Below are 20,241 nucleotides of genomic sequence, written 5' to 3' on the forward strand. Positions count from 1 at the left end.
CTCTGCTGGCCAATTTGGTTCTGATTAGTCAATTTCTATGCCAGTCAGTGTCAAAAGCTCCGCCTCCTAAGCAGCCATTGGCTCCTTACATTCACCCAGATTTGGTTCTGATTGGTCAGTTTCTATGCCAGCCATCATCTCTGGGCCTATCAACGGGGCCTGATCAGAAAGGTGGGTCTGATCAGCAGCCCTGGTGGAGGCCTGAGAAATGGAGGCCCAGCTGTTGGCCTGGCCAGGAGAGAAAAATAGGCAAGTTCTGATCAACGGCTGCCACAGAGGCTATGGATCAGACCCTGCCTCTCTCTCTGCAGGCCTCTCTCCAGGCCTGATCCGCAGCCCCCTAGGCAGTCAGTGCTGGGTTGGGGCACCCACAGTGGCCCCAGTCAGTGCTGGGTCGCAATGGCAACCCAGCACTGACTTCCAGTCTAGTGGAGCCTTCAGTCATTACAACCCTGGCTCTTTATTATATAGATACTTTTGGACTCCCAGTGGTATGCTGGGACCAGTTGGTACTGGCTTGCCAGAGCTAATTGCTAACTTTTCAGGAATTTTGCAAGCCAGGGCTAAAACCATTGGTAGATTAAAATTAGCCACAGTGAGAATAATTACACCATGGAAATCATTAAACCCTTCCCAGCCCCATGACTTCTTAACCTGCTGTTAAACATTTACCTACATACCACTGCTTTTTGGATACATAAATGTGCCTGTTAGAGAAAAGTTTGAAAAATACAGAGATTAAAATAGCCCATAGTCATGTTTCCTAGAGATTAACTACCTTAGTTTTCTGCCATATTCCCTTTCTATTTTCAAATTTATAGATATGTAGAATTTCCAGATTTTTAACACTTGAAGTGTGTAAGCTATTTTTACATTTAAAGTTATTAATGGTTTTATAAGGATATTATTAGCTACATAATTTTATTTTGTCATATGGTAATGCTCACAGCCTATGGTTTGCATCCCATGTATGATTGGGGCAGCCGGTACACCTAATTGTGCCTTCCACCCCCACAGTTGGCTGGTGAGGCTCTATGGGGCCTTTGGTGGTGATGTTGGCTCCTTTGACCTACATTTGGACACCACACCCTAGCCTAAAGGCCCAGGCACTAACCCCCTGCTACTGTCCTGGCCAGACCTTGGCTTTAGCATCAGCTGCCCCATGCGTCTTGCCCAGATCTTGAAGACTTCCACACTGTGTAGACTCTTACAGGCAACAGATGGCCCCTTTGGCAGTTGCCTGGGTCATAGCAGCCCCAAACCTTTCCTCGGGATATGCCTGCAGGATGTATGTCGTACCCATGGCCAGCACTTGTGCCTCTGTGATGCCCTCACAGCCTATACGGCAGCCTGCCAGGAGACTGGGATCCCCATGGTACCCTGGAGCAGCCCACACTTTACCATGAGTGCTCTTGCTGGGTCTGAGATACGTCCAAGAAGGTTGTGGCTTGACAGGAAGAGCCTTGTCTCCTGATGGGGGATCAGAAAAGTCCTAACATATGAATGGATTTGGCTGAGGAGAGTGTATGGGAAGAAAATCCAAGGGAAAGGGAACTGTGATTGCAAAGATCTGGAGGTTGGAAAATATCAGTGGGAAACTACCCTGACTTGGGCAGGAGGTAATCGGATTATGTGAACCCTGAGAAGAAGAAAAAGGGCACCTACTAAGAAGGGCTCCTGGTGGCTAATTGAGCTCAAAGAAAAAAAGCAGCCTTTTTTGCACAAGGGCCTCTTACACAGAGTGCACTTCACGGAGAAGCCTCTGCACATTAAACTGCCTGCCTGCCTACACTGTCTACATAATATTCTTTTGATGTATCACATGATAGTCAATGATCGCTTTGTTGTTGGAAAGTTGTATTCTCTTTATCTTCATTTTAAATCATGCTGGACTTCAAATGTTTGTATATAGATATTTGTGCACTCCTGAATCATAGGGCATGAACTTAAAAAAATTTTTTTAAATATATTTATTGATTTCAGAGAGGAAGGGAGAGGGAGAAAGAGAAACAATGATGAGAGTGAATCATTGATTGGCTGCCTCCTGCATGCCCCACACTTGGGGATCGAGCCTGAAACCTGGACATGTGCCCTGACTGGGAATCTAACCATGACCTCCTGGTTTGTAGGTTGATGCTCAACGGCTGAGCCACATTGTCTAGGCATAAAAAGGTTTCTTGATAATGTTATTCCTTCCAGAAATGTACCAGTTGCTACCTGCAGTGGCCTGAGGTGTGTCTGTCACCAGCCTTGAGTATGAGACTTTTGCTTTTTTTTGAAGTTTAAGATGGGCATCTCAGTATAGTTTAAATTTTAATTTCTTGAGTTACCGGTCATACTAAATTTGTTGGGTGGTGTGGTTTTTTTTTTTTTTTTTTTCATAATCATTGGCATTTTATATTTCATGTTTTCTGAAATCTCTCCCTCCTCTTTTCTTGGGGTTAATGTTTTTCTGAGCAATTTATATGATACTTTTTGTTTTTTACGTTAACGAATAAATCAGGTTCTCCATTATAGAACAATACCAGGTTTGGAGGGAAAAACAAATTTCTAAAATGATTGTGATAGTGATTATGCTACTTTGGGTTCACTGCTGATCTATGAGGAATTTATTTCAAGTCTAAAAACACCATAATATATGTAAATGCTACATTTTCTTTGGTATTTTATTACCATGTTTTTCTGGTACTATTCTTGAGTATTATGTGTTCTGAAATTCTGACTGAAACACAGACTATTATAGTAGAGTGTATTTGGTAGTTTGTTCTAGGTGTTTCTAAGTATAGATCAGATTTTTAGAGAGTTTAAGCTATTTTGCTTTTTATTTGAGATAAATTCGTTTATAATGTATTATTTTAATATCTAAAGGTTATTATTTTAGTATTCTTATAATCTCTGCAGTTGCTAGATGAAAGATTTGGCCTAGTATAAGTATATTTTATATAAGAAAGTATTTGGGGCCAGTCTTTTCAGGGAATTCTTAGGAAGGTGAAATGACCAGAAATAATGTATAACAGACAAGGGTGTGAGAATAACAAAATCAATTATTTTAAAGTTGTTTTGACATGTTACATATAGTGGGACAGAAGGTGGTTGTGGACTGTTTTTAACACAGGTCTGCAGTCTCCAGATAAATGGTTTTTGCATCTGGAGTTTTGGGACTTTGAAGGCATAGCCAATGAGTTATTTTATATTTTCTCGGGCATGTGTTTAAAATTCGTACTTCTGATTTTTCATTAAACTCTTTCTGCCCTTTTGTATGAAAAGCAAGGAAAGCTTATCTCATGTTTATAAATGATTGTGCTGCTTGTTTTATGTTTCTTAAAAATAATTTGAAATTTATCAAAGAATTATAATTTATTATGCTTAGAAGACTCCACTCTACCCCAGCACCTTTCCCAAATCTTGAACTTTGCCATTATGAATATTTTGATATGTGTCACATTAGATTGGGGATCTGTACGGCAAATACTACTAAAGTAATGTGATAGAATTCCAGTAAAAATATCAGAGCTTCTAATATCCATATAAATGGGGCTCCCTTCCAGGTAAGCTTTGTGGTGTGAAGTATTGTATTGTTAGGTCATCTTTAGCTGCCATGGATTTTAATTGCTTTCTCAGCTTTTGTCATATGGAAAAGTTTAGTCATCTTGATACTTGGAAAGTTGCCAAAATCCATTTGGCATCATGTCTGTAAAAAAAGAGGGTAACCAAGTTAGAGAATGTTATCTAGATCAAGTTATTAGATACTATCATGGAATAAGGTGTTTTCTGAAAGTAAATTTTTCACAAGCTTTTTAACAAAAGCTTGTCACTTTTATTTTTTTTAAATGTATTTTTATTGATTTCAGAGCGGAAGGGAGAGGTAGAGAGAGATAGAAACATCAGTGATGAGAGAGGATCATTGATCGGCTGCCTCCTGCACGCCCCCTACTGGGGACTGATCCCGCAACCACAACCTGGGCATGTACCCTTGACCGGAATGGAACCCAGGACCCTTTAGTCCAAAGGCCAGTGCTGTATCCATTGACCCAAACTGGCTAGGGCAAAAAGCTTGTCACTTTTAAATGTCAAGCTTAATTTTATTTTAGCCACTTTGATGGAAACCTTTAATGTGTTGTTTTCTTTTTAAATATAGTGCATTTGAACATGACTCAGCTTTTAGTTAATGTTGTAAACATTTTTTATGTTACGTATTGTAATCAGTCCTCTGGGAGGACTGAGACATTAGGGCTTTTTCCCCCCTTATCCTGTAAACTATCGATTGCTAGATTTTGTTTCTTGACTGCTTATAATAGCTTAGCTGTCTCATTCCTTAATGACATGCTGTTTATTTTTACATTGTTATACCTATGTGGCCACTTAACATTATAGTCCATTGCCCCTTTTAGTCTATTTTGTTTTGTTGTGGATTAGGACTACAGAGCACTAAGTTTATTAGAAATGTGTGAAAAGTCTCAGTGGACTTATTTCCATCTCAGTGCATACCGGTCAGTGGCCCTCCATCTTGGCTCTGCATTAGAATCACCCGTAGAGATTTTCCAGTTATGTAGTCAGGCCCCATTCCTATTGGTTCTTATTCAGTGATTTCCATTTATACTTTTGAGTCCAAGGTGATTGTGATTTATGTTAAAGCTTGAGAATCTCAAGTCTTGATAGTAGAAGTTTTTGGAGAGAATGAGGTATTATCATCTGACTTTGCTGTTGACTTGTTAGGTGCTTAGGAGATAACGATTTCCACCCCAGAAGATTTTATGAGGATTATTGAGTTAACGATGAACTCTAAGAATACTTTTCAGTAAAATATGACAATATTTTCTTAATCCAGTATTGTATACATTTTATAGGGCTTTCAAAATCCCTAGTAATTTAAAGAAATAGAGCAGGGCACTTTTTAATTACTTCCCCTTATTTTAAAATGTATCTTCTTTTTTACTCTCAACAAATAATTTTCATGTCTATGATATGCCAGGATCTCTTTCCAAATAAAGGAACTGGGTTTGTTTGTTATAACACTGTAGGTAGTCTGAATAGAAATTGATTATTCAAAGTTAGGCTGAACTCAGGAAGGCAGAGCATAGTCCACAAATCAGACTGATTATAAATTATATAGAGAATCCTTTCCTGGCAGTTTATTCTACATCATTGGTTCCCAGGAAAGATTTGTGATTTAATATAAAAAAAGATTTAAAATTGAATGATACAAAATGAGGAAAATTTAATTAAAAGCAGCAGAGAAGTAGATATACTAGGCATTTTTTATGTATTGTCCTTATATGCTAACGTGATTGTGGAAGAAGTGGCTTTGAAGATGAGTACTGATTGTAAGACTGGGGGTGGAAATAGGAAATAATACTTAAGAGAAAAATGAAGAAAATTAGTAAAAGAAGGTATTAGTATTTTATTTATATAATTTTCCCATGGAGTTATATATACTGAGTAAAAAATTTTTTTTCACAGAACTGAACTTCAATTTAAAAATATTTGATTCAAATCTTTCTTTAAAAATGTCACATACATTTCTGACTAATATTTAGAAAACATGAGACAGAGCCTTTTCTAAAATTCAGGGTCGTTATGTTGAACATCTGTTATTGTACCATGCTTATGATACCATGTATTTTATGATCTGGCACTGTCAAAAGCTTGCTATTTAAAAATGAAATTTGGTAATATGTAAAATCTACTGAGAGACAATAAAAATCCTGAAGAATGAAAGAAAGTTACAATGTGAGGATGGGATTTTAGTTTTAGAAGATCTCTCTTCCCACCCCATTTCAGTAAAATAACTGATAGTGGGTGAGAAATTTAAACTGTTTTCTCTAAATTGTCTTTTGATGGTTTAGAGATTTAGATTGATTTAAGAATGTATGATAAAATATATAATTGTTATTTTAAAATATGCTTTAATGATTTTAGTAGTTCATAGTTGGAATATATTTAGCATAGAATGGGAAAATCTCCTCCACCTTTTAAGAGAGCAAAACTTCTCACTAAGGGGTGTCAGGTTTCAGTTATTCAGTGGCACTGACACTTGACAGAAAAATCTCTGAATTGAATAGGCAGAGTTTAGTGCTTTGCCTGACTAAATAAAGTTGGCATATTATTTAAGATTAGTCACTATATATGTATAGGTAGGTAACTAGCTGGGAATACATTTGGCTGAGAACAAAAACATACCTTCTAATGGACCATGAGATAAAGAGAGCAGATTAGTTGAGTTCCATTTGACAGTGAAAAATTCTATTTTAAATTTATTAAACAATTAAGAAAAATACCAGCATGTTGAGTATTATTTATACTATTACTAATTTCTCCCCTCTTGATAAAGCCTGATTACTTGTTCTTTATTATATACCATTTTCTTCAAAAGTATCTGTGACAGGAGGCAAGATAAATCATGTGGAGATATAACAGACACCTTAGAATTTAAATTTCAAATTCTTCAGTTATAATGTTCTTTTGTTGAAGGGAAAAAGAAAAGCAATCACATTCTACTAAAAGATCTGGAAAAAGGGGGTGTGAACAAGAAAAAAGAAGCTAAATTTATATCAAAGGAAAATTTTGCCTGTATCGATTTGCCACTTCTGTTCCACTGAGGGACTTTGTTCTTTGCCTACTCACCTCTCTGTGGCACTACTTAGTGATTCAGAAAAATTGAAAAGTACTACTTATTGCACAAAATTTTAAGAATAAACTGGTAAGCTTGTGAGGATGTTTGGTATGGATAGCAGGTAGCCACATCAATAGACATGTATAGGGTCTCACTATGTTCCAGACACCATTTTGGACATTGAGTTTATAGTGGTGAGTAAAACAGACAAAACTAGGTAATTATATTTAAAACAGATTACAAATTTGAAGAGGCACTGGTGGTAATCTGAGGCAAGGTGAATTTTACTTTTTGTCCTTTATGCAAAGATATTTGTTACTGTAGTCTAAAAAGAAAAGGAAAAAAAGGTAATTAAATATAAAAAGCCTAAGAATTTGATTTTTCTGTCTTTGAACTTTATAAATATGCTAGACTTTTTAGTTTGCTATTCACAAGCCAGTGTTAGCTGTTTCATCCATAAAATCCACCTGGAATTAAAGCTTGACTCCACAGTGAAAGGCAGCATTACTTCTACTGACAGACAACAATGATGTAGAACTCCTTAACTCTTCATAAAAGGGCTTTGTACTGATTAGGATTACATCCGTTTCACATTAAGAAACTTGGGCCAGATTTGTTCCTGACAAAGTCTTTCCTTGCAGTAGCTATGTATGCCACAGAAAGCCGTTTTTTTTTAAATTTTTTTTTTTGGAACATGGGTCTTCTTAACATATGTGATAAAATATCATAATATATTGTTTTTAGTTCTATTTTATATAAAATGCTTAATTCTTTTAAGTTAGAAATATTTTGAGTCATATTTTAAAACTTTTTGTGTTTTTGTTGTTTTGCACAATGTTAACTTGCATTTTATTTTGTGACTTAGAAGGCTTGAAAAAACTTTTAACTGACTAGCGATGAAACTTCATTCTCACTGACTCTTCAGGAAGCTGTGACACCCACTTCCGTTCCGCTGCCAAATGTTTCCCTCTGACTTTTGTGCATAAACTTGGAAGCATTGTTGACCACATTGGCAGTTTGCCCAGAACCCAAGTGCCCTGTATAATTGGTGTTATAATTACCATTGATTTACATACAGTGTGGGTGAATTGTCTTCCTAAATTTAAAGTAAAAACATATTTTAAAAAATGTAAAGTCTCTTTTCCTTATCTACTCCCTTTTTCTAGGGTTGAGAAGTGATCATAGCTGTGCATTTACAGGCCCCAACCAGTTTCCAAAGGCCTTTGTATTGTTAAGACGTTTCCTAGATTTCTCCACCCTGTGTGTACTCAGCTCCTTGCTCCCACTCTTTATGCCCCCACTTCCAGTATTGCTTGCCTCTCACTTGCCAGGCTCCTCTTGATCTTACCTCCTAGCTTTATTTGCTTATCTTCAAATCATGTTCTGCCATCTCTCTTCTCTCCTCAGTAACAAAAAAAGGGATCATTGATTATTTTCACTCTGCCACTTGTCTGATGAGGGAGGCAGTTTAATGTTGCTCGTTGAACAAATGGTTGATAAATTGGAATACATGAAACCTAAATGTGGCTTCTCTCTGGCACTGTCCAGACCATAATGTTCTCAACCTTAAGAAGCCCAGGGAGATAAGGTTGATTTCTTTGTCAGCTATCTTCCTTTCCCATACCCATTCAAATTTATTTATCTAACAAATATTTTTAGGAATATGCTTAATAATAGTTTCGTAGTCCTAGAATAACCTTAAAGATGCTGGATTGAACCAGACTCTTAATTCTATCCTTGGATGACTTGAAAACTTTGTTTTCTCATCTTAAAAAAAAGAGGAAAATGTAATAGGTAAGCATTTATGTTGGTTTAGAAAAGTGTATTAAATATATTCAGTGTAAAGTCGCTCTCCCACCTTATCTCCTACCTGCCTTGTTCCCCAGCATCACAACTGAGGTTATATACATTTTATGTACATCCTTCTCAAGTAGTTTTTATGTATATACAAACAAAATATACATGTACCTATGCTACTTTCATATACAAAAATAGAAGAATTATATACTGGATTCTAAACCTTGCTTTTTATTTGTTTAGTTAATTAGTTAATCAATCCTCACCCGAGGATGTTTTTTTCATTGATTTTTAGAAAGAATGGAAGGGAGGGGGAGAAACACAGAGAGAGAAACATTGCTGTAAGAGAGACACATTTGATTGGTTTGCCTCCCGCATGTGCCCCAGGATGGAGCCTGTAACCAAGGTACGTGCCCTTGACTGGAATCAAACCCAGGATCCTTTAGTCAACTGATGCTCTATCCACTGAGCCAAACTCACTAGGGCTAAACCTTGCTTTTTTTTTACTTAGTAAATCCTGGACCTCTTTCCATATAAGTAATAGCTTTCTCATTTTACTTTATGGCCGTGTAATATTAAATTGTATACATTTTTGTGACTTACTTAACCAGTTCTATACTGATTGATATTTATACTATTTCTAAAACATAAGACTTTTATTCTGCGTGAGAATTTGTAATTGAAAATAAAACTATACTCACGCTAACAGAACACTTAAGCACTCTTAGACATCACCGTTGGAGAACTAGCTTCTAAGGTTTTACTAGTGATCTTTACCCATTCTGAGTCACACTGATCTTTACAGTTAATGATAACATTATTCTAACAGCCTTTTCAAAATTATTAGGAAAAAATATTTCATAATCATTGGTGACCATTGTTTGCATTAAAAGGCATTATCTTTTTATAAATTAGTGTTACGTTTTTAAAACTTCTTTCTTTTGTTTTTGCCCTTTTTTTTTGGACTAGATTCTTACAATAAATGAGGATGGATCACTTGGTTTGAAAACCCCTAAATCTCATGTTTGTGAGCACTGCAATGCTGCCTTTAGAACGAACTATCACTTACAGAGACATGTCTTCATTCATACAGGTATTTCTTGAATTAAAATGGGCTTATGGCCATTAAAATTACCTTTGCTATTTTCATCTTCGTGTAAATGTCATTCATTCCTAAGACCATAGCTAACCTGGCATTTCAAATTAGAGATTTCATAAGGCCAGAATGTCGGAAGGAAACCAGAGAAAACTTTAAATGAGAAAACAATTAGCATGGATGTGCAATATTAATTAATCTTAATTGGACACTTAATATGGCTTAATGTGTTCATTTTAGCTAGAGAAACAGTTAAAGAATGCATTATTGAAAGCCTGTCAGCATTTATTTTTCTAGGCAAGACATCCAAAAAGAGTTTGAAATACGAATTTGGGAATCGAAGATTAAAAATGATAATTAACATGAAGTTGTAGAGGGCAGAACTAAAAGACTAGATCTTTGTGGGAACAGATTAGACATGTAAATTGAATTAAGGGGGTGGTGGGGGAGAAAGTAATAAGGTCATTTTGATGACCTACGAAAATACTGTTGTCCCAGAAGACAAAAATAGAATACTAAACAGAATATGATCAACAATGGTACAACCATCAGAGAGGTTAGAGACCTGAGAAATAAACACATTAGAATAAATAGCAAGGAGATAAAGAGTAGCTTTTAAGAAAGTAGAATGTAGGGTTAAAGCACAAGTGGGTAGTGAAGAGTTTGAGATACAGGATAAACATCTCTTTTAAGAAGGTGTGGTAAATGAAGGGGAGAAAGTAAAGAAGGCAGGTTTCAGGATTTCTGGAAAGTTTCTTTGCACAAAGCAGACCAAGAATACTTTCCTTAAAAGGACAAGCTCCAGCAGAGAGGAAACATTTGAAGGATGTTTAGAAAGTGCTGAAGGTTCTAGAGAAAATAAGTAAGGCATAAAGTGATGGTTAGCCACAGAGAACAATGTGGGTGGGTCTTCTGCAGATAACAAGGAAGAAAAGATATTTAAGACACTAGAAAACCTGTAAAATTCTGTTACATTAATGAATAATTTAAACCATTTGTATGGATAATTTGGAATTTTCCAGAATTTGAGCTTCTAAGATTTATCTTTCCTCATAAATAGTAACTATAAACTGTGTTTTATCCAGTAACTAATTTGTGGATGTGAAATTATTTTAAGGCGAAAAACCATTTCAATGTAGTCAATGTGACATGCGTTTCATACAGAAGTACCTGCTACAGAGACATGAGAAGATTCATACTGGTGAGTGTTGCCACCCTTACTAGGGTCATTAAAATTACCATTTCAGATTAGGGAAGGATTTTTAATGAGTAACAACAGCTTGTTGCCACTTTCATTGATTGGTTTTGTTTCTAAAGAGTATATATCATAGCTCATCTTTTTTTCTTCTTTTAATAAATCAATGTTAACTATTAAGATTTGGCTTTAGTGTCCAAGCCCAATAATTACCTTGAAATATGGTTTCTAATAACTTAAAATAATTTTAAAATGACAAAAGGAAGTTTTTGTGAAATAGCTGTTTCCTTAAATGTTTAATAAGTTTATAGTAGGTAAAATTATCATTTACATTTATTGGGGACAGGAGCAAAATGTCTGAACCCTAAGATAGCAATACCATTTTTTTTCTTACTGTTTCATGTATTTACCTTGCTATATCAAGAAAGTTGAAATCCTAATAAGTTGGAAACTGTCAGTTTTTCAGTTAACTTGTTAATGATTTAGAAACAAATATTTCGTAAGATCAATGTAAAGGAACCCACTTTATTTACTTTTAAAATATATTTTTATTGACTTTAGAGAGGAAGGGAGAAGGAGAGAAAGATAGAAGCATCAGTGATGAGAGAGAATCATTGATCAGCTGCCTCCTTGCATGCCCCAAACTGTGGACTGAGCTGCAATCTGGGCATGTACCCTGACCAGGAATTGAACCCTGGCCTCCTGGTTCATAGGTTGGTGCTAAATCACTGAGCCACAGTGGATGGGCAGGAATCCATATTAGAGCAAACATTTATTTATTTATTTTTACTAGTTTTATATGTAATCTTGATTTAGTAGACTGCTAACTTTTGACTTTTGAGGTCTCTAAACATGGTAAAAGCTTTTCTTTAGAATTTATTTTCATTGTTTTGCTTTCTGATATATAAAAGTATAGTTGGTTAATTTGTGTAACTTTAATTCTTACATTTAAATAGAATTGAGAATGATGGTGATAATATATGAATATGAAAAATATTGAAGTTCTTCATATTTCTCTATATTGAGTACTCAAGCAAGTACCTGCTTGGTGTTGTTATTTAAATGTGTTCTCATGGTACTTGCAGTACTTGTGAAAGGGGAGCCTTAGATAGTTTGTCATGTAGAAAAGCAACCTTTTCTGCCCAATAACTTTCCTTACCTTTCTTTGCCCCTAACAAGAAGCATGAATGTGGCTGATCTCCTTAAATAAAACTTCAACTATGCAACATATTTGTATGCTTTGATGTTCTACTTTTCAAAGATTATTATGCACACCACCCATTTCAGTTTCTTAAGTAAACATTTATTTGTCACGTCCAGATGGAAGGGAGTATATTAGGCACTTTTGGAAAAAGAACAACTTTTTTTTATTTTATTATGACTTATAGCTAAATTTCTATATAATAATAAAACCTGATCCGATAATGATAAGTGAAAATGGTTAACTATTTTTGTATGTTCTTATACCTATTAGATTTTGATGACTCATTCATTCAACAAAATGTTACTGAGCCTTCAGTATTCTTTAGGTATTAGAAATACAGAGGTCATACAAGAAAGTTTCCTTGGAGTTTACATTCTAATGGTAGAGAGATATATATGAACAGGCACTGTGTTGTAATAAATGGTGTAAAGTTTTATACAAAACTAGAGGCCTGGTGCAGAAAATTCGTGCACGGGGTGTGTGTGTGGGGGGGTGTCCCTCAGCCCGGCATGCACCCTCTGCAATCCAGGGCCCCTCAGGGGATGTCCGACTGCGGGTTTAGGCCCCATTCCTCTGAGGATGGGGCGTAACCCGGCAGTTGGACATCCCCCTCACAAACCAGGACTGCTGGCTCCTAACTGCTTGCCTGCCTACTGGCTTGATCGCCGCCTAACCACTCCCCTGCCGGCCTGATGGCCCCCAACTGCCCTCCCATGCCGGCTGGCCTCATCACCCCTAACTGCCTCTGCCTCGGCCCCCACCACTGTGGCTTTGTCTGGAAAGAAGTCAGAAGATGTTTGGAAGATGTCCGGTCTCCTGGTCTAATTAGCATATTACCCTTTTATTAGTATAGATGCTATTATACCCTGAGGAAGAGCTAAATGTGCTCTTTGTTAAAGGTTACATGGGGAAGGTAACACACAAAAACTATAGGAGGCCCATTTGAGAGAGAGAGAGAGAGAGAGAGAGAGAGAGAGAGAGAGAGAGAGAGAAGCTAAAAAAAAGATTTTTGAAACAGTGCTTACCCTTATTGCATGCACTCTGCTGTTTCCTATTTTGTTCTAGTAAATTTGTTTTTAAAGTGCTGGTCACAATCCTGTCATCTCACTATTTAGGGAAACAACTGTGCTAGGCCATGGGGTATCTTTTTTGTTTTTTGTTTAAAGTATTACATATGTCTCCTTTTACCCCCATCAACTCCTCTCCGGCCACTTCCAACCCCCAGGACAAGCCCCCACTGCCCCAGTGTCTGTGTCCATTGGTTATGCTAATGTGCATGTACACAAGTCTCTGGTTGATCTCCTACACCTGCCCCCCCTCCCCTGCCTTCCCTCTGAGGTTTGACGGTCTGTTCGGTGTTTCCCTGTCTCTGGATCTAATTTTGTTCATCAGTTTATGCCTGTGGTCAGCAGACTGCGGCTCGCGAGCCACATGTGGCTCTTTGGCCCCTTGAATGTGGCTCTTCCTAAGCCTTAGGAGTACCCTAATTAAGTTAATAACAATGTACCTACCTATATAGTTTAAGTTTAAAAAATTTGGCTCTCAAAAGAAATTTCAATCGTTGTACTGTTGATATTTGGCTCTGTTGACTAATGAGTTTGCCGTCCACTGGTTTATGCTGTTCATTATATTCCACAAATGAGTGAGATCATATGATACTTATCTTTCTCCAACTGGCTTATTTCACTTAGCATAGTGCTCTCCAGTTCCATTCATGTTGTTGCAAATGGTAAAAGTTCCTTCTTTTTTATAGCAGCGTAGTGTCCCATTGTGTAGATGTACCACAGTTTTTTATTCCACTCATCTGCTGTTGGATACTTAGGTTGTTTCCAAATCTTAGCTATTGTAAACTATGCTGTTATGAACATAGGGGTGCATATGTCCTTTCTGATTGATGTTTCTGGTTTCTTGGGATATATTCCTAGAAGTGGGATCACTGGGTCAAATGGGAGTTCCATTTTTCACTTTTTGAGGAAACTCCGTACTGTTTTCCACAGTGGTTGCACCAGTCTGCATTCCTGCCAGCAGTGCACGAGGGTTCCTTTTTCTCCGAATCCTCTCCAGCACTTGTCATTTGTTGATTTGTTGATGATAGCCATTCTGACAGGTGTGAGATGGTACCTCACTGTTGTTTTGATTTGCATCTCTCGGATAATTAGTGACTTTGAGCATGTTTTCATATGTCTCTTGGCCTTCTGTATGTCTTCTTTTAAGAAGTGTCTATTTAGGTCCATTGCCCACTTTTTGATTGGATTGTTTATCTGCCTTTTGTTATGTTGTATGAGTTTCCTGTAGATTTTGGAGATTAAATCCTTGTCTGAAACAGCATTGGCAAATATGTTCTCCTATGCAGTGGGACTCCCTGTTGTTTTGTTGATGGTTACTTTTGCTGTGAAGAAGCTTTTTATTGTGATGTAGTCCCATTTGTTTATTTTCTCCTTTGTTTCCATTGCCCTAGGACAGCCGTGGGCAAACTACGGCCTGCTCCAGCCCGTTTGAAATGAATAAAACTAAAAAAAAAAAAAAAAAAGACCGTACCCTTTTATGTAATGATGTTTACTTTGAATTTATATTAGTTCACACAAACACTCCATCCATGCTTTTGTTCTGGCCATCCGGTCCAGTTTAAGAACCCATTGTGGCCCTCGAGTCAAAAAGTTTGCCCACCGCTGCCCTAGGAGCTATATTGGTAACAATACTGCTACGACATATGTCTGATATTTTGCTGCCTATGGATTCTTCTAAATTTTTTATGGCTTCCTGTCTTATGTTTCAGTCCTTTATCCATTTTGAGTTTATTTTTGTGTATGGTGTAAGTTGGTGTTCTAGTTGCATTTTTCTGCTTGTATCTGACTAATTTTCCCAACACCATTTATTAAAGAAACTGTCTTGACTCCATTGTATGCTCTTGCCTCCTTTGTCAAATAGTAATTGAGCATAATGGCTTGGGTTGATTTCTGGGTTCTCTGTTCTGTTCCATTGGTCTCTATGTCTGTTCTTGTGCCAGTAGCAGGCATTTTTGAGAACAGTGGCTTTTAATATAGTTTGATATCTGGTATTGTGAGCCCTCCAACTTTGTTCTTCTTTTACAGGATTACTGTGACTATTCGGGGTTATTTTATTATTCCATATGAATTTTTGGAGAATTGTTCTAGGTCTGTGAAATATGCCGTTGGTATTTTAATGGGGAGTGCATTGAATCTGTAGATTGCTTTGGGTAATATGGACATTTTAATGATGTTGATTCTACCAATCCATGAACATGGTACGTTCTTCCATTTGTTTATGTCTTCCTCTCTCTCTTTTTTTCAGTGTCCTGTAGTTTTCCAGGTACAGGTCTTTTACCTTCTTAGTTAAGTTTATTCCTAGGTATCTTAATTTTGGGGGGCCATGGTAAATGGGATTGTTGTTTTAGTTTCTCTTTCTGTGAGTTCATTATCCTATATAATAAAGAGCTAATATGCAAATGGTCGTCATGGCCTCGCATCCTCGTGCTGGGGCCAGGGGACCTGAGACTGCACCTCCCGCCTGGCAGGGCTTGACAGGGAACCTGAGGCTGTGCCCCCCACCTGCAGGGCTTGACAGGGGTGGGGGAGCCAGGTCTGGGTCTCATGCGATTTCGAGGCGTGTGCGGGTGGGCGGCGACTTGACTCTGTGTCCCATGGCACACCCCAGACTCTGACAGGAGGGATATTTTCATATATTTTTACTAATTTTCTTTAATCTCTGACACTTCTATTATAGAGAAAGGGCAAATAGCAATATTAAAATATTTCCTCTAATTAATTCCCTTTTAATATGCATGAATTTTGTGCACTGGGCCACTAGTTGGTGTATAAAAAAGCCATAGATTTCTGGATGTTAATTTTGTATCCTGCTACATTGCTGAATTCATTTATTAAGGCTGGAATTTTTTTGATGGAGTCTTTGGGATTTTCTGTGTACAATATCATGTCATCTGCAAATAAGGACAGTTTTACTTCTTCTTTTCCAATTTTGATGCCTTTTATTTCTTCTTCTTGTCTGATAGCTATTGCTAGCACTTCCAGTATTATGTCAAACAGGAGTGGTAAAACTGGGCATCCTGTCTTGTTCCTGTTCTTAGGGGAAATGGTTTTACTTTTTGTTCATTAAGTATGATATTGGCTGTAGGTTTGTCATATAAGGCTTTTATTATGTTGAGGTCTGATCCCTCTATTCCCACTTTGCTGAGAGTTTTTATCAAAAATGGGTGTTGGATTTTGTCAAATGCTCTTTCTACATCAATTGATATGATTATGTGATTCCAGAGATGCCCCCTACTTGGTATATTTGGCTTCTTTTGGTGTAGTTGGGTCTTGAATGTTATTGTCCCGTTCGTGGATGGAATCTCCTCTCAAGGTATCTGGTTATGTGGCTCACTCTCTACCACATTGACCGAACAGCACAAAATACAACTCGTGAAGATACAACACAAAGGGACCAAACCTGAATGTACTCACGACATCAATAACCCCAATAAAAGTGCCCACCAGAGAAAAGAGAATTAGGACAGAGAAAAGAGAGCAAAAAAATGATATTGCAAAAAGGCAAAAGAGTAAGAGAGAAAAGAAAAATAAGGGGGAAAGAATATACATGTATAGGGAGAAAACTCCACAAAACAAACAAACCAAAAAATGCCAACAACAAACATCCAGAAAAAAAGGGGGCGGGGACAGAATCTGTAGAGACAGAGCTTATATCTAGAAAGTAGGGTAAAGGAATTGAATGAATAGGGGAATGGCCACGGTTCAGTATGGAGGAAGTAGAAAGAGAATGAGTGGATAAGAAGAAAAGTGAAAAGCAAAATAATAAATAAAAAGGTTAAGAAAACAACAACAAAAACAAAATACTTTAAATATTTATACATTTATTTTTGGAAAAGGAGAATAGAGGAGAGAGCAGATAGGCTCTAGTATATGATGGAGCCAAGATTCCTGTGTAGGACTCTGTGACTCCAGAGTACATATTTAAGATCACTACCAATGCTTAATGGGACTCAAAGCAGAACAATTGTTTTTGGCCTTTTTTCGTTTTTCTTGCTCTGCTACTAATGCTTCCTGTGAATTTGGTAACCTCTAAAAGGGGCTGAAACAAAGTATAGAGTTCCCATGTTAAAGAGAATATGTTAGAAGAAGATAGGAGTTAAGAGGAATCAGGGCAAACCAGTCAGTATCGTTCCTTAACAGAGAGAAGTTTCTTTTGAAGAGACTTGCAATTTTACCCCATTACTCCTGTGTCATTCCCCCATCACCTTCCAGGTGGAACTACTGATAGAAGGGGACTAGATTTTCCTTCTTTTCTTGATTCTTCTTATAGACTACTAGAGGCCCGGTGCATGAAATTGTGCACTTGATGGGGGGGGAAGGGTTGGGGGGCAGGAGGGTTCCCTCAGCCTGGCGGGAGCCCTCGGGGGATGTTGTGAGCCCAGCTTCTGACTGAGTGGCGCTCCCTCTGTGGGAGCACACTGACCACCAGAGGGGCAGCTCCTGCATTGAGCGTCTACCCCTTGGTGGTCAGTGCACACCATAGCAACCGGTTGTTCTACCGTTTGGTCTATTTGCATATTAGCCTTTTATTATAAAGACTTTTCTGAAGACAGTAAGATATTTTTGTCTTATAATCAAGATACCTGTAAGCTATACTTATCTGGGAATAGATATTTAGAACCACAAATACAGCCTCCATTTATCTTTTTGTTCTTACTGTTCTTTCATGTTTTAAATAGCTTTTGTTTTTGGAGGGGCATCCTGCCTTTAAGTTGGCCCATGTCAAGTCTTTCTCTCTATAGGCTCTTAGTTTAGAAGAATGCATTGTAGTAATTAGTTATTGCATATGTTTTTCATTTGCATATGTTTATCTATTTTAAATTGTAAAGAAGATAATGAGTCACCTATCAACTGATTCTCAAAGGTTGTGTGCTGAGAATAATTACTAGTTCTTACAGGCTTTATTCTCCTTATGGCCTCCCTCATCCTTTTTATTACCCTGTCTCATGCACTCTCCCAGCCCCAAGCCCATTCTCTCCTCCATTTGCAACATGATTAAAAATCATTACCTGGTTGGCTGCTCTTGCCACCAATAAAGAAATTCTCTGTGGTGTTTAAAAACCTAGAACCTAGCTTGATTTGGTTTTCAAATAGAAATTTTAAACTCAGTCTGTACAGACTGTCACTTCCTTCCTTCTCTTTCCTAAATTTAGGCTAGTCTACAAAATACCACTTTAAGCGAGAGTACTTTTTCATCCCAAGGCTGATCTTTGAAATTCTGGTTAAAGCTTTATTTCTTTGGCTTAAGGCATTGAAGACTGTCAAAATGGGATATCCTTGGGATTGTTATTTTTGGCAGTTATGGGAAATTTATGTCTTGTGAATATATTGTAGATCTTTTGCTTATGATATGTTTGGGGATATGGGAGAGGAGGTGAGGACTTGAAGTGAAGGTTGAACATAATGATCCTAATCGATCATTTTGTTTAGGGTCAGAATTACTGCTCAGGTACACACCAAGGTTAAACATTCATCATCACTGGAATATTTGCTTTGTGATCAGGTACTTTTATCTAAAGGGCCTTTTCTTCTGCATTTTCAAATGCATATATAGAAGGTTAGAATGACATATACCCAGGTATGTTCTTTTCTAGAGGAAAATCTTGCCATCATTTTACTTTCTGCAAGGAAAAGCCAGTCGTATTGCCATGGGGGAGGGAGTGTGGGTTTGAGGAGTAAAGAACTTAAGTATAATTTTCAGTATTTTAATTTTCTGAATTCCTCTAAAGAGTACTTATTTCATTAGTAAAAATGTTATGAAATTTTTTCTGTATATAGGGAAGTTTTTATAAATTGATTTTATAAATCCTCCCAAAAATGAAAGGATTTTGAAAATAAGCCAAATAATTTAGAATTATGCAATATACTTTAGGTTTCTTTTCCCAAAAATTTTTTTCAAGGGTTTAGTTCTCAAATGTGTACAATTTTATAGCTAAAAATGTAGTAAGAAACACTAGAAAACATCTTCTGAGTAAGCGTGTTTCATGTCTAAAAACATATGTTATCCCTTTTTTCTCATGACTATGATTTTTGCTCACAACTATGTTAAATAGCTGAATAATAGCATTATTATATTTTTTCTTTTTTGTTAAACCCACCCCCAATCCCCAGCTGCATTATTTTTTTTTAAACTAGTTGGCCTAGTGGGTAGAGTCATAGAGAATGTTGATTCACCCTTGACTTAGTTAGCTCAACACTTTGTATTTCCTTCAGTATGGTTCGGTTATTACTGTAAATTATGGTTTTCCTCTTGTTATTTTGATACCCTCCTTTATGGTTTATTAGCTCTAATGAAGTAGTCCTATTAAGAGAAAATGTTACAGTCCTAGTTAGGGTTTAACTCTTTGGAAGATGAAGGAACTGAATCCTGTTTGTGCTACTGAGAGCGTGGCCTATAGTGTGAGAGCTCCTGGCATTGTGACTGCTGAAGCCAGACAGCACTGGCATGGACAGAGCTTGCCAAGAAAGATTAAGCAGGGAGGTACAGATTACTGTGACTGACATGCTCTGCTTTAACAAAGCTTTCAGAAACCAGATTTTTTTTTCCTCTGCAAAACTGTTAATAATTCACACGAAAGGATTTGATTACACATAAAAATTGCACACTATATAACACACATCTCAGTAAAGATAAAAAAGAAATCATACATACACCTATAAATAAAACACTGTACCATACTTAAAGGTTTTCTGTGTTTGGGTGGGGGGGGCAGAGAAAGGGGGGTGGGAGTCATCCAGAAAATTAACTCTATTTTAACATTATGCATTAGAACTGAAATGTGGAGAATCAAAGAGGCTTTATAATGTAAGTTGCCTAGTTTTCAGTTAAGTATCTATGTGTATTTTGTGTATGTGAGTAACCGTTCCCCTCAGATTCATGTAAAATGTTCTTTATTAGTTTATAGTGCCTGTATTTAAAAAAAAAAAAATTGCTTACCATTTTGTTTTGACAAGTCTTTTAGTTTAACAAATCTCCAGAAGTGGCCTCATTCTTATTTATGTATCATCATTGAGTGAATACACAACTTGACAAATCCTATAAAGTAGTACAGAACTGGTGCTTTAGCAGTTGAGATGAATTAGACCATTGAGGATTCAGCTTGGTGGCTTCATGGAAGAGGTAGAACGTAACTGGCCCTATGAGGTAGATTTAGATTTTGTAATTACTCCCCTGTGTTATGTGGGAGTCAGGTGTCATCACAGGAACTGTAGGTGGTAGAGCAGAAGCATGACGGAAGCCAGAACCAGGAGAAAAATAGGGAGTGTACT

At 37.1% G+C, this 20,241-nt stretch overlaps 1 protein-coding gene across 13 annotated transcripts in view; it reads left to right on the forward strand.

Annotated features, from left to right (window-relative positions):
• The window catches only part of ZNF148 (zinc finger protein 148), a 152,906-nt gene that overhangs the window by 118,852 nt on the left and 13,813 nt on the right, over positions 1–20,241 (forward strand). For all 13 annotated transcript variants that reach the window (XM_081085397.1, XM_081085404.1, XM_081085393.1 and 10 more), the window contains 2 exons: positions 9,380–9,503; positions 10,624–10,707. In XM_081085397.1, coding sequence (XP_080941523.1) covers positions 9,380–9,503; positions 10,624–10,707 — 208 coding nt within the window. The remainder of the gene's footprint in view (positions 1–9,379; positions 9,504–10,623; positions 10,708–20,241) is intronic.

The sequence above is a fragment of the Myotis nattereri genome (genome assembly GCF_964212035.1).
Source record: "Myotis nattereri genome assembly, chromosome: 3".
In the NCBI taxonomy this organism is placed as follows: Eukaryota; Metazoa; Chordata; class Mammalia; order Chiroptera; family Vespertilionidae; genus Myotis; species Myotis nattereri.